Source organism: Sparus aurata, chromosome 3 (assembly GCF_900880675.1).
Source record: "Sparus aurata chromosome 3, fSpaAur1.1, whole genome shotgun sequence".
In the NCBI taxonomy this organism is placed as follows: Eukaryota; Metazoa; Chordata; class Actinopteri; order Spariformes; family Sparidae; genus Sparus; species Sparus aurata.
Genome location: NC_044189.1, coordinates 15,461,880 through 15,477,390, shown reverse-complemented (window position 1 = coordinate 15,477,390; position 15,511 = coordinate 15,461,880). Strand labels below are relative to the sequence as shown.

General features: G+C 38.4%; 2 protein-coding genes across 2 annotated transcripts; both read right to left on the bottom strand.

Moving 5' to 3' along the window:
• Nucleotides 1-1,055: 1,055 nt before the first annotated feature.
• LOC115578873 (receptor-transporting protein 3-like) lies at nucleotides 1,056-3,512 on the bottom strand. Its single transcript, XM_030412173.1, has 3 exons — nucleotides 3,351-3,512; nucleotides 2,815-2,986; nucleotides 1,056-1,714 (listed from the first exon to the last, which is right to left on the bottom strand). Exons 1-3 carry the CDS (start codon nucleotides 3,364-3,366, stop codon nucleotides 1,369-1,371), a joined length of 534 nt encoding a protein of 177 aa, XP_030268033.1. The 5' UTR covers nucleotides 3,367-3,512; the 3' UTR covers nucleotides 1,056-1,368.
• A 3,865-nt stretch (nucleotides 3,513-7,377) lies between these two features.
• On the bottom strand, nucleotides 7,378-10,182 carry LOC115578435 (receptor-transporting protein 3-like). The gene is made up of 3 exons (XM_030411394.1): nucleotides 10,022-10,182; nucleotides 9,473-9,644; nucleotides 7,378-8,005 (listed from the first exon to the last, which is right to left on the bottom strand). Exons 1-3 carry the CDS (start codon nucleotides 10,035-10,037, stop codon nucleotides 7,660-7,662), a joined length of 534 nt encoding a protein of 177 aa, XP_030267254.1. The 5' UTR covers nucleotides 10,038-10,182; the 3' UTR covers nucleotides 7,378-7,659.
• Between the last annotated feature and the right edge of the window lie 5,329 nt (nucleotides 10,183-15,511).

Sequence of the window (15,511 nt, the reverse complement as noted above, 5' to 3'; positions counted from 1 at the left end):
GCAAGATGTTGGAGATCTTTTATCAGTCTGTGGTGGCCAGTGTACTTTTCTTTGCTGTGGTTTGTTGGGGAAGCAGCATCGGAGCCAGCGACACCAACAGACTCAACAAACTGATCAGGAAGGCTGGCTCTGTGATTGGCTGCAAACAGGACACTCTGGAGGCTGTGATGGAGAGGAGGACACTGAAAAAACTGTTATCCATCATGGATAATCCTCTCCACCCTCTCCAACTCACACTGGTCAGACAGCGGAGCACCTTCTCCGGAAGACTGCTTCAGCTTCGCTGTCGTAGCAATAGATACAGGAAATCTTTCCTGCCACAATCCATCACTTTATACAACAACTCTCTCACCTCTGCCTGACAGAGAACTCTGGTCTCTCTACTGTTTTGTTGTATATATTATTATTGTTATAGTATATTTTGCATATTTTGTTTTGTTGTATATATTATTATTCTTTACTGTTTATAGCACACTGTGCACTGTATATATACACTATGTATATATTGGATTCTATTTATGTTATGTATGAAATGTTTTATTTGCGGACCCACTACTGCTGTAACAAAATAATTTCCCAGTCTGGGATCATTAAAGTAATTCTATTCTATTCTATTCTATTCTATACAGTGTATGGGTTGATTGGTTACCCATAGATAAACACAAATAAATGTACTGGAATAAAAAGTACGACATTTGCCTCTAAATTTTAAGTTCCCCAGTACAAGTAACTAAAATTGAACTGTAGTAGAGCACCTGAGTGAATTTATTTATATTAGTTATATTCCATCACTGAGTAAAAGGACAAACAGGGGCCTATTATCAGCAATATTCACTCTAACAAAAAAAAAAAGCCACCTATGAGTTTTTGTCTTCAAAGTAACTACTCACTACAGCTTTAAAATCAACGTTGTACAATAACCGTGTGTCAACTGTTGAGGAGTAGAAGTATAACGTAGTATGAACTGGATTACAGTAATGGAGTAAATGGGCTTAAGTTACATCCAACCACATCCCCCACACCTGTACATTCATTCATGAAATAATCATCAAGTAGACAGCCTTAAGACTTTATTAGTATCAACAAAAATATAAAAACGATACAAATTTAAAGATTTACCTGAACAATCTTATCATTGGTCCTGATGGTGTAACAATTTGTGAACACACCTTAATGGCACTATGAATAAACTCCAAAATATTGGGAACAAAGATCATACATATTGGGAACAAAGAACAGACTGCCAACCGGCACACAACCTTTCACTGTCAGTATCTTCCACATACACACACGTACACACTTGTACGCACACGCACACGCACACACACACACACACACACACACACACACACACACACACACACACTTCTAGTCCTCATCCTGACAGCAAATGCCCATGATGCAGGCCTGACACAGGGAAGCCTCATGTGGTTTGGTGTACTTCTTGGTGGAGCATGTTGATGAGCCGTTATCATCATGGTCATCCTCATCGTTGTAGCAATTCTTCCGGACTTTGCTGAACAGCCTGAGGAGGGCATGCTTCACTTCTTTCTCGGCAAAACCAGGGAGATAAAACTCGTTGTCTTGGCAGCGGCGACAGGCCTGTCCAAAGGGTCGCATGATCACTGTCCCCCGCTCACCTCGCAGCCGGTAGCGGAACAACACCACCACCCGTGCTGAAGACCAGTTCTTACTGCATGATCCACACTGGAAACTGTTGGAGAGATGAGAAGACAAGAGATTAATGGAATGAAACAAGTAGTGAACTTAAACTGAGTACAAGTACTGGTACTGTACATTTTTGGTAGTTGTAGGCTACTTTACACTTCCACTCCACTAAATCTTGGACGCAAATATTGGACTTTTTACTCCATACACTTTTTTGATAACTTTCTCTACTAGTTTCTTTGCTGATTGAAGTCTGCATCAGTGTCAAAGCACCACATTTTCTAACTTATTTTATTGGCAAATGAATGAAAACACACTGATTCTGAATATCGGATGCAATAATTGGTAGTCTAGTACAAGTATGGACATACATTTAAAAATCTGTACAATTTACTTTAAGTTGTACTTTTGATATTTAATTACATTTGATATCATATACTTTAAAACTTGTACTCGAGTGCTATTTGTATAGGTGACGTTCAATTTTACTAAACTCTTTTTACAATGCTGTTTAAAACTAACATTTCAATTAAAATGAGTAAATCTTCCCGTAACTTTATTGACTTATTAACTCCAGTGGTGCCATATAATTAATTATAATTACTCAAGTATTTAGCTTAACTACAATTTTGAGGTACCTTGCTAGGATGTTTCTGTTTTACACTTCCACTCCACCACATATTCGAGGCAGAGATGAATGCGGATGTAGGTTCATGATAGAAAATGTCAATCAACAAGTGAATTACCACTTTCAGCATTAACAAGATGTGCACATGAATGCATCGCTTATTATAATCCAGTTATAACATTTATACATTATACATTTTCATCATACTTGTTACACTGTACCCTGCTGTTAACACAACTTGCTGCCACCAATCACACCATGTTACTTTATATCATCACTTGTCACTTCAGCTTCTGAGGTGCCATAAAGCAGGATGACATGTCCTCTTTACTCAAGGTGCAATACCAGATGTTTCCACAGAATGACACTGTTTCAATACTGCATGTGACCTGCTACCTATTAAAAATATGTAATCATATGACCTGGCAACAGGAAGGAGTCCCAGAAAGCACAAGAGGACAACCTGTGTATTCAACCAACAAATCAGTTATTTTGTGAGAATATTGTACTTTACATACGTTGCATATGCACAGTGGCTGTAGACCTTCCAGCCCCTCTTCCTCTCCTCCTTAGTGACTGCAGCTGTCTGGCTGTAGTTAAAGTTCAAAGTCCACTGGTCTCCATAGTCCAGCTCATTGTCATCGTTCAGCAATTCTTCAAATGTGTCCCTCCACAGGGTAGCAACCCAGTCTGCATGAATTGGAATAAAATGAATAAATAAATAAATAAAAACACTGAGGAGAACTCCACACTGCTGGAGTAAAAAAAAAAAAAAAAAAAAAAACTCTCGGTACGTACAAGGAAATAAAAAAGGAGCTTGCTAAGAAATTGTTTTTGGAAATTAAGGTCACATCCTTCTTCCATCGTTTAGAGCCAAAGCTGGGAATTAAAATTCACAGAAATGTAACAGACAACGTCATAACTATAATTAATTACAAGCACTGAAAATTCTAAATGTTAATGCTGCAGCAATGACGTCAAAGTGATTACAACAAGTTTCGCATTGCATCAAAAACAGTTTTCAACATGTTAGACAGAAAGTGTAAAGTGTTACCTGTAGATCCGCTCATGATGCCTGCTGGTGAGATGTCTGGTGAATTTCTGCTGGATGAGCCAAAACGACGTTTGTCTTCTTGAATGTGGCTCTGGAGACAGTCTCTGTATTTATAATGTCGCAGGCATCAGCTGTTGCTACTCTGGAAAGCAAAACTTAACTTCATGCTTTCGGTTTCCACCTCGTTTGTCAAGGAGTGCACGGGTTGACGCAGAAAAGGGGATTTCATTGTACTATACTGGTACAGATATAAAGGTATGAACAGATTATTACTTCGTCAGGTCAGTATGTCTGAAACCCCACAGAAAGGCAGTAAAGTAAACAATATATTTTAATAAATCAATAAACATGAGTATTAAAAGAAACAGAGATTCATTGTTTTCCTTTAGTCTCCAGTCAGTTGGTGGAAGACTCTTTAATTCCTAATTTTATTTTTAAGCTACTTTGTTTTCCTATTTTTATTTTTATTTTCATTTGTATTTTTATTTTCTTACTTTGTTTTCCTATTTATTTTATTTAAGATTCATTATTTTTTCTTTAGTCTCCAGGCAGTTGTTGGAAGATAAAACGTTTTCAATCAGCTGATTTTACTCTTTCATTCATCATTTAATTTTTCAGTTACTTTGTTTTCCTATTTTTATTTTTATTTTCTATTATTTATCAATCCTATATATTCCCCCGAGCAACAATTCTCATTGTCCTCATGCTTACAGTATATGATGATGAAACGGAAGTGTTCATCTATGTCATTTTCTTATGGATTTCTTTGTATGTTTTGGTTTCATTTCCTGTAAAATCCCAAGTGTGATGCAACCGATGAGCTCGAAGTTCAGCCCAGTCCGGATCAGTAGGGGGCAGTGTGGGACAGCTGGTGGTTCGAGCACAAGACGACATGTTGAAGTGGACCTGATTGCAATTCATGTCATAATGTGAGTGACGTCTTCTGGTGCTCCTTAAAGTATTCTGGGATTCCCCACAAGCACACACACACACACACACACACACACACACACATTTCGCAGAACTACACAAACTGGAAATGCTTTCTACTATTGTTACATTAAGTAAATATACTTTAAATATTTGAGTACAGGAAACTGGAGATTAATGCCAACCATTATGACCTTTATGATCGAAACACGTTGGCTACACTGATTTAGTTCTCAGATCAGCAACTATTGCAGGATTTTTCACCTGTAAGAATGTGTCAATCGCACACAAGTTAAACTGTCATCTTTAATTCAGCCCCCTGTGGCCCAGAGAACCATTTTTCCCTTGTCAGAAAAAAATATGATTATATGTAGGTTAATGTTGTGTCATTACTATTAAACACCTGTTGCTCAATCGGTTGGCAGCTGAAAAGAAACAAAATAAAAAGAAAGTTTCAATTGTACTATATCCTGTGCACTATGTCTGTTTGTACCCCAAGATGTACAGTATTTAACTAACAAGTACCTCACAATTAACACAAACATTGTGTATGAATTAATCAAATTAAAGAAAAAATGATATACCATATCCTTTATGATGTCCAGCAATATTGTAAAAAGCATCTGAAAGACACACTGGAGTGTTTAAATAATCTGTTATCTGACATAATGACACACCAGAAGTACAAGTAATTGTAAAAATATCCATATATTAACTTGTATGTATATACTGAATACTATAGGTGGACTGATTATCAGCCTGGCTAAATATTGAATTCAAATTTGAGCATTTTTCCAAATATCAGCGTCTGGGTTTATTTTTTGTCAATGCTGTTGCTGATTATACAGTGGGGCAAAAAAGTATTTAGTCAGCCACCAATTGTGCAAGTTCTCCCACTTAAAAAGATGAGAGGCCTGCAATTTTCATCATAGGTATACCTCAACTATGAGAGACAAAATGATAAAAAAAAAAAAAAAAAAAAAAATCCAGAAAATCACATTGTCTGATTTTTAAAGAATTTATTTGCAAATTATGATGGAAAATAAGTATTTGGTCAATAACAAAAGTTCATCACAATACTTTGTTATATACCCTTTGTTGGAAATGACAGAGGTCAAACGTTTTCTGTAAGTCTTCACAAGGTTTTCACACACTGTTGCTGGTATTTTGGCCCATTCCTCCATGCAGATCTCCTCAAGAGCAGTGATGTTTTGGGGCTGTCGCTGGGCAACATGGACTTTCAACTCCCTCCAAAGATTTTCTATGGGGTTGAGATCTGGAGACTGGCTAGGCCACTCCAGGACCTTGAAATGCTTCTTACGAAGCCACTCCTTCATTGCCCGGGTGGTGTGTTTGGGATCATTGTCATGCTGAAAGACCCAGCCCTGTTTCATCTTCAATGCCCTTGCTGATGGAAGGAGGTTTTCACTCAAAATCTCATGATACATGGCCCTATTCATTCTTTCCTTTACACGGATCAGTCGTCCTGGTCCCTTTGCAGAAAAACAGCCCCAAAGCATGATGTTTCCACCCCCATGCTTCACAGTAGGTATGGTGTTCTTTGGATGCAACTCAGCATTCTTTCTCCTTCAAACACGACAAGTTGAGTTTTTACCAAAAAGTTCTATTTTGGTTTCATCTGACCATATGACATTCTCCCAATCCTCTTCTGGATCATCCAAATGCTCTCTAGCAAACTTCAGATGGGCCTGGACATGTACTGGCTTAAGCAGGGGGACACGTCTTGCACTGCAGGATTTGAGTCCCTGGCGGCGTAGTGTGTTACTGATGGTAGCCTTTGTTACTTTGGTCCCAGCTCTCTGCAGGTCATTCACCAGGTCCCCCCGTGTGGTTCTGGGATTTTTGCTCACCGTTCTTGTGATCATTTTGACCCCACGGGGTGATATCTTGTGTGGAGCCCCAGATCGAGGGAGATTATCAGTGGTCTCGTATGTCTTCCATTTTCTATTAATTGCTCCCACAGTTGATTTCTTCACACCAAGCTGCTTACCTATTGCAGATTCAGTCTTCCCAGCCTGGTGCTGGTCTACAATTTTGTTTCTAGTGTCCTTTGACAGCTCTTTGGTCTTGGCCATAGTGGAGTTTGGAGTGTGACTGTTTGAGGTTGTGGACAGGTGTCTTTTATACTGATAACGAGTTCCAACAGGTGCCATTAATACAGGTAACGAGTGGAGGACAGAGGAGCCTCTTAAAGAAGTTACAGGTCTGTGAGAGCCAGAAATCTTGCTTGTTTGTAGGTGACCAAATACTTATTTTACTGAGGAATTTACCAATTGATTCATTAAAAATCCTATAATGTGATTTCCTGGATTCTTTCCCCCCATTCTGTCTCCCATAGTTGAAGTGTACTTATGATGAAAATTACAGGCCTCTCTCATCTTTTTAAGTGGGAGAACTTGCACAATTGGTGGCTGACTAAATACTTTTTTGCCCCACTGTATATGTTTTTTTTTTAGAATACGCTACTTCAGCTCTGATGCAGCGTGTAGCTAGTAACATAACTTATCACATAAATGTAATGGTGTAAGTACATTTAATGTAGGCCTACTTAAGTACCAAAAGGAATTTTCTTTCAATAAGTGTACTTAAGTATCACAAGTAGCCTATCAGTGAAAGTAATTACACAAATAATTACATGTATGTACTGTATGGGTTGATTACCCACCTGGCCAAATGTTGGTAACTAGTAACTAAATTAAGTTGATGAAGTGGAAGTAAAAAGTAGCAGAAAATTAAAGTTGCCAGGTACAAGTGCCTGAAAATTGAACTGTAGTAGAGTACCTGAGTAAATGTACTTCGTTATATTCCATCACTGAATAAAAGGACAAGCGGGGGCCTATTTTCAGCAAAAAAAGCAGAAAAATGCCACCTATGTGATTTTTTCTTCAAAGTAACCAGTCACTACAGCTATCAAATCAGTGTTGTACAATAATTGCATGCCAACTGTTGAGTAGAAGTATAAAGTAGTATGACCTGGATTACAGTAATTGAGTAAATGTGCTTGATTTACATTCAACCACGTCCCCCACACTCATACATTAATTCATGAAATAATCATTAGCCAAATAACAAAGAGTAGACAGCCTTAAGACTTTATTTCATTATAAACAAAAATATAAAGATACAAATTGAAAGATTAACTTCAACAATGTCATCATTGGTCCTCACTGTGTATCAGTTTTACAACACAACTTAATGGCATTATGAATAAACTTTAAAATATTGGTAACAAAGAACATGTAAAGACTGCCAACCAGCACACAACCTTTCACTGTCAGTATCTTGCACGCACACACACACACACACACACAAACACACACACACACACACACACACACACACACACACACACACACTTCTAGTCCTCATCCTGACAGCAAATGCCCATGATGCAGGCCTGACACAGGGAAGCCTCATGTGGTCTGGTGTACACCTTGGTGGAGCATGTTGATGAGCCGTTATCATCATCGTCGTCTTCATCTCCGTAGATATTCTTCCGGACTTTGCTGAACAGCCTGAGGAGGGCATGCTCCACTTCTTTCTTGGCAAAACCAGGGAGATCAAACTCATCGTCTCGGCAACGGCGACAGGCCTGTCCAAAGGGTCGCATGATCACTGTCCCCCGCTCACCTCGCAGCCGGTAGCGGAACAACACCACCACCCGTGCTGAAGGCCAGTTCTTACCGCATGATCCACACTGGAAACTGTTGGAGAGATGAGAAGACAAGAGATTAATGGAATGAAACTGAGTACAAGTACTGAACTTAAGCACAATTTGTAGGTACCTGTGATGAGTCAATCTTCCCATAACTTTATTGAATTATTTAATCCAGTGGTGCCATATAATTAAGTATAACTACTCAAGTATGGTAAGTAGAATTTTGATGTACCTTGCTGTGTACTCCACCACAATTTTGAGGCTGAGATTAGTGCAGATTTAGATAATGTCATGACTGTAGATTCTTGTTCCTTGTGTTGTGATTGGTTGTCATTTTGTCTTGTGTTTCCTTGTTTCTAATTTCCATGTCTTTGTATCATGTCTTGTGTCTTATGTTTTGATTTTTTCCATGCCCTCATGTGTCCTTTAAGTTCTCCTGTGTATTTTCCTATGTTCCCTCTGGCTCCCTCTGTCTATTGTTTTGTTCCCTTCATGTTCTCATGTGCTCCTCCCCTTCATTATCTAACCTGTTGGTCCACCTCACCTGTTCCTCGTCTTGTCATCAGTGTCTGTGTATTTAGTCTCTGTGTTCCTTTCACTCCTTGTCTGGTCATTGTATTTGTCAGCTTCTGTCTTTGTCCATGCGCCTGTTCATGTGCCTGCTCCTGTCTGTTCCTTGTTCCCCCACGGTATGTGTTTTTGGATTTGAGTTTTGCATTTCGCCTTTTGATTTGAACTTTGCTCTTGATTTGAACTTTGTGCTATTTGGTTTGTACTTTGTCTTGCTGTTTTTGGTTGCTACTTTGCCTTTTGCCCCCATTTTGTCTGCTTCTGTTTTTTGTGTTCAGCAATAAAATAAAGCTCGCTTTTTGTTTCCCCATATCCTTGCCTCTCGTGTGTAACTGCATTTGGGTCCACCTTCCCCTTATCCTTAGTCTCCCCTTTAACCCAACCCTGACAGATAAATGAAAATGTCAATCAACAAATGAATTATTGTATATTAATCTACCCTGCAGTATGTTCAGTATTTAAAATCATCTCCACTTTTGCCACCTTAAACATTAACGAGACGTACACTAATGCATCACTAATTATAATCCAGTTAAAAAATACATATATAATATATTCATATCGTACTTGTTATACTGTACCGTGCTGTTAACACAACTCACTTTACATCACTTGTCACTTTAACATAGCATTCTTTAAAAGTTGTGGTGTCCTCCTATTCTATTTCTTCTTTATGTATATTTACAATTGCCATAAAGCAGGATGACATGTCCTCTTTACTCAGGGTGCAGTACCAGATGTTTCCACGGAATGACAGTGTTTCAATACTGCATGTGACCTGGTCTCTATCAAAAATATTTAATCATATGACCTGGCATTCAGTTGCAACAGGGAGGAGTCTGAGAAAGTACCACGGGACAACCTGTATATTCAACCAACAACTAGATCAAAATTCATTCTTCATGTATAAATTAATTTTTTGAGAATATAGTACAATACATACTTTCCATATGCACTGTGGCAGTAGACCTTCCAGCCCCTCTTCCTCTCCTCCTTAGTGACTTCATCTGTCTGGTTGTAGTTAAAGTTCAGAGTCCACTGGTCTCCATAGTCCAGCTCATTGTCATCGTACAGCAATTCTTCAAATGTGTCCATCCACAGGGAAGGAACCCAGTCTGCATGAGTGGCAACAAAAAATAAAATAAAAACAATCAGGAAAACTCAACACCACTGGAGTAAAAAAAAAAAAAAAAACTCAGCACGAAGAAGGAAATAAAAAAGGGGAGCTTGGCAAGACCAGACCAGTCGTGTTGGTCTGGTCTGCTTTATGGAAATTAAGGTCACATCCTTCTTCTGTCGTTTAGAGCCAAAGCTGGGAATTAAAATCGCACAGAAATGTAACAGACAACGTCATAACTATAATTAATTACAAGCACTGAACATTCTAAATGTTGATGCTGCAGCAATGACGTCAAAGTGATCACAACAAGTTTCGCGTAGCATCAAAACAAACAGCTTTTTAACATGTTAGACAGAAAGTGTCAAGTGTTACCTGTAGATCCGCTCATGATGCCTGCTGGTGAGATGTCTGGTGAGTTTCTGCTGGATGAGAACAAACGACGTTTGTCTTCTTGAGTGTGGCTCTGGAGACAGTCTCTGTATTTATAATGTCGCAGGCATCAGCTGTTGTTATGGTTGTTACTCTGGAAAACGAAACTTAACATCAGGCTTTCGGTTCCACCTCGTTTGTCCGAGAGTGCACAGGGTGACGCAGGACAGGCGCAACATCACGAGCCAAAACAACACTTTAGGGGTTTTTATTGTATTATACTGATACAGATATAAAGGTATGAACAGATTATTACGTCGTCAGGTCTCAAACAGCAATTGCATCATGTGTGGAACCCCACAGAAAGGCGATAAAGTCAACAATATAATTTAATATATCAATAAATGTCAAAAGAAACAGAGATTCATTATTTTTTCTTTAGTCTCCAGGCAGTTGTTGGAAGATAAAACATTTTCAATCAGCTGATTTTACTCCTTCATTCATCATTTAATTTTTCAGTTACTTTGTTTTCCTATTTTTATTTTTATTTTCTATCATTTATCAATCCTATATATTCCCCCGAGCAACATTTCTCATTGTCCTCATGCTTACAGTATATGATGATGAAACGGAAGTGTTCATCTATGTCATTTTCTTATGGATTTCTTTGTATGTTTTGGTTTCATTTCCTGTAAAATCCCAAGTGTGATGCAACCGATGAGCTCGAAGTTTAGCCCAGTCCGGATCAGTAGGGGGCAGTGTAGGACAGCTGGTGGTTCGAGCACAAGACTACATGTTGAAGTGGACCTGATTGTAACTCATGTCATAATGTGAGTGACGTCTTCTGGTGCTCCTTAAAGTATTCTGGGATTTCCCACAAGCACACACACACACACACACACACACACATTTCGCAGAAGTACACAAACTGGATAGGCTTTCTATTGTTGTAACATTAAGTAAATATACTTTAAATATTTGAGTACAGAGCTTTATGACGGAAACATGTTGGCTACACTGATTATGTTCTCAGCTTAACAACTGTGGCAGGATTCTTCACCTGTAAGAATGTGTCGCTTCTCCTTGTTGTTGGTGAAGTAGCCTAATGCCGGAGATCAATCTTACACGTTAAACTGTCATCTCTAATTCATCCCCCTGTGGCCCAGAGAACCATTTTTTTCCATGTCAGAAAAAAACATAATCACAATATGTAGATTAATGTTGTGTCATTACTATCAAACACCTGTTGCTAAATCGGTTGGCAGCTGAAAAGAAATAAAATGAAAAGAAAGTTTCAATTGTATTATATCCTGTATATTATGTCTGTATGTATACCCGAATGTATTTAACTAAGTACCTCACAATTAACACAAACATTACGTATAAATAAATCAAATGAATGAAAAAAAATATATATATCCTGCTCTTCATGATGTCCATGTTGTAAAAAGCATCCAAAAGACACACTGGAGTGTTTAAATAATCTGTTATCTAACGTATTGAAACACCAAAAGTACAAGTAATTGTAAAATATCCATATATTAACTTGTATGTATATACTGAATAACATAGGTGGACTGATTATCAGCCCGGCTGACTATTGAATTTGAAATTCACCATTTTTCCAATTTTCAGAGTTGGTGTTTTCATTTTTCAATGCTGTTGCTGATTAAATACCTTCATTTTAAAATAAGCTACTTCAGCTCTGATGCAGCGTGTCCCTTAGCAAAAAGTAGTTTATTCAAGTATACTTATTTTATACTAAAACTGAGGCAGTATACTTGAAGTGTACTTTTTATATACTACATTTTATATACTTAAGAAAAGTATAGTGAAGTATACTTGGCTTATACTGAAAAGTATAAAGAATAGTCTAAGACTAAGTACATTAATACTTAGACTTATACTTTAATACTAAAGCTTATACTTGTACTTTAGTATACTGTGGACTGTGGCGCAAAGACTCTTGGGTATTCTGTTGTTGTTGGTGTAATTATGGTTTGTGAATGTGTTTGTGAATAAGATGATGTGTAAAATGGTTGCGGGTTAATTCACATCCTTGTTCTGTGGTTAAATTGTGTCGAATTAACAAAGATGATAAAAATGTTGGCACTGTGAGTGAAGGGGTGTTTTCCAGGAGAAACTTCCCGTCTGTTAAGCTGTGGGTATGTATAGTAATAAATGGTGGATCTCTTGCTAAAGCTTGTCACATTGCAAGTGGTAATACTTTCAATATCTTGATGTAAGTACAGAAAAAGGTTGACTTATTGAGTTGTGCTTACATTTAATTTAGCGGAATAAAAATGTTTTTCACTACACACATTTGCCTTGAGGTATTAACCCTGTTATAAACTTACATGTTAATAAACTAAAATGTGGACTAGAAGTATATACTTAGTACACTAGTAGTATATAGATTAGTGTACTTGTTGTATACTTGAAAGTGTACTTCTGTAAAATTAAAATGACCTTATAAAGTATACTTAAAGTATACTTTTATAAACCTAAAATGTTACAATTTAGTCCGAAGAAGTATTAAATTAGTATACTTTCTAGTATGCTACAAGTACATGGTCCATAGTATACTTGCTATACTTGTACTTATACTCAAGCATACTTAATAAAATGAACTTCAAGTATACTACTTTTTGCTAAGGGGTAGCTAGTAACATAACTTATGACATAAATGTAATGGAGTAAGTACAGTACAATATGTGCCCCCAATATGTAGTGGAGTGGAAGTATAACATAGATGTAAATGTAAAAAAAATTGTAAATGTAAATGTACTTTGTTACATTCCATCACTGATGTCCAGGTAGCAGTTGCCTGAAACAGGTGACCTCATCAAGCTTCAGCTGCTTTGTTAGCTGCTCTGTCCGGTGACTGATACCCATCGGTCCGGTCCACCTCTTCATCTACAGCCCGCATCTGACGCTCTCGGATATTTAGACCAACTGTTATGGGTGTAAACACTCACCTGTGTCGCCTGTCTACTTTGAACAAGGGTACAGCTGTTTGTAAGGACATGCTTTCTTCTCTTGCCTTTGCCTCCGAAGTGTTTTTCACACCTAAACCTGTTTAAGGAAGAATGAAAAGCATGTTTGGCTTCAACCACAAACACTTTAATGAAAGGATGTCTCGCCTGATGACGTTTAGAGTAAAGCTCTGCAATGAATCTTTGATTTCTCATTGCTCATTCTCACTTGCTCATTAAAAATCAGTTGTTGTTCCAACTTCAAACTATTCTTAATTAGTAACACTGTTGGTGAATGAAGTAGCATCAATGAATACCTCCGTCAGAGCTCGGTAGATACAGAACAATCGTGTTAATCTGGTTTGAAGAGCTTTACATTGTTTCCTGAATAATCATTAACATCATTTCATGACTGTGGTAAGAATAGCATCAAACTGGCAACACCTGTCACAGGTATGTAGTGATAGCATCAATTCTCTCTCTCTCTCTTTCTATCTATCCATCTCTCTCTCAGACACACACTGCAAATAAAACCTTGCTCACACTGTTGGGACTTTCCTTCTACCTGTGTTGTTAACAGTCGTTGAAGATGCCCCACCTAGTACTAAAGACTGATTATAAAGGTTGTAAAAGTCTCAAGGTCTCGAGTTCTGGTCAAATGAGGAGCACACAGACACAGCCACACCCAGTAACACACACACACACACACGAGCGCGCGCGTGCAGGTTTATCAGGCCCATACTAAGACAAATCTCATTTAGAAGTACTTGACAGTGATAATCTTATCTGTTGTAACAACATGATGTCAATTATGTAAGGAGGTTCCTTGTAACGCAAACACTCAACTGTACATTCTAGCAGCATTATTTTTACTCTTTGAGGATCACGTTTGACTCTCCTGCTCGTTTACAGCTAGCTGGAAGAATTACTTTGCTGGTTCTGTGAAAGAAAAACGACCTGCACACCTGCAGACACTAAAGGTGAAATATCATTATGTTGTGGGTGGTACTGAGAGAGCAGAGTCGTCTCATTGGCACGAGAGCCCGCCTACACAGACATGCATACATAGCAACCCATTTACTGTACAGCGTTGAAGTGTGTGCACCTTTCCTCCCGGCACAGTGGTGTAAAGATGACCTCAAAGCCAGAGGCTCCAGAGAGTCACCTTATACTCAGGTGTGACATTACAGCGTGAGAAAAGCATGCTGGGAAAGCTCACAGGGCGGCAGAGATGCAGGCTCCAGACAGAGAGAGAGAAAGACAAGACAGGAGCAAAGTAAACTCTTTGTATTTGCTCTCTATGGTGCTGAAGTGAATCCCCGTTGATCCGACTAATTTACAACTCAGGATCAACAGCTGTACGCATTAGCTGTCCGGCAACTAAATTCACATGAGAGAAACAATCCAAAAATAGCTTTGCATAAAATTCTGACACAAAAGCTACCATTGTGTCACTGTCTCATATCTTTTGACTCACTTTGAAAATCTTTTTTTTTTTTTCATTTATTCTCTGAAAAAGAAGGATGGTAGTGTGTTTAACTTCTATCATAATACACTAAACTCCCAGTTTATTTTGAAAATAGCCGAAACGAGCAGAGTCTAATACATCCCTGTAATAAATTCTATCCCCGTAAAGTATTTGAACGTTTCAGAGGCGCCGATTCAACTTCATGGCTGCAGTTTGTGATGCTGTTGAATAATATAGCACAACACATTCACTGTCATTGTAACAGATGATGACCAATAAATAAAGTGGCATGATTTCAGTGGCAAGTCGTAGCTACTCTTGAGCTTTCAGTCATGCCACGTGGTCTCCCTAAAAACAGATGTTACTTAATAGAATAGAATGTGTCTATTTATTGGTCACATGTGAGCGGATTGTAGTGTGACATGAAAAACTAGACATTGTAGAAGATTATCAGGTCCTGTTTGTAAAAAAAGGTAGACTTTTGAGTCTGGCAGCAGGTTAGCTTAACTTAGCACAGGGACTGGAAACAGGGGGAAACTGCTAGCCTCTGTTATTCAAAGGTAACATCCACCTACACACACACAACTTAAGCTCACTAATTGTTAAGTCCTGTTTGTTTAGAGCGCACAGATACCAAAGTGCTAAAACAACACCTCTCACCAGTTATTGGTTTCCTAACTGGTGAGAGGTGCTCGTAGGTGACAGAGCCAAAATGTCACCCTATTATTTCAGTACAGATTGCTCCACTGCAGAACCCGATTCATCAAAAACCGCGTGCTTATATAGACAGGAAAAATCTGATTAAATGAGCGGGGGGGATGTATCAAATGCAAATACTTCCATACAGGGCATGAGGAGGTGATAAGTATGAACATGTATTGAATCATGCGGTGCGCTACAGTATGTCTGTTTGCAGTCACCGAATCTGAAACCAAGAGGCAGACTGTTTCGGAACAGCATCGAAAAACAAACAAGGAAATATAGTTTGTATTCATGGTGTTGATCCTGAAGATATCAATGCTTGAGGCTTGCGGAGGCCTCAGTCGTAAA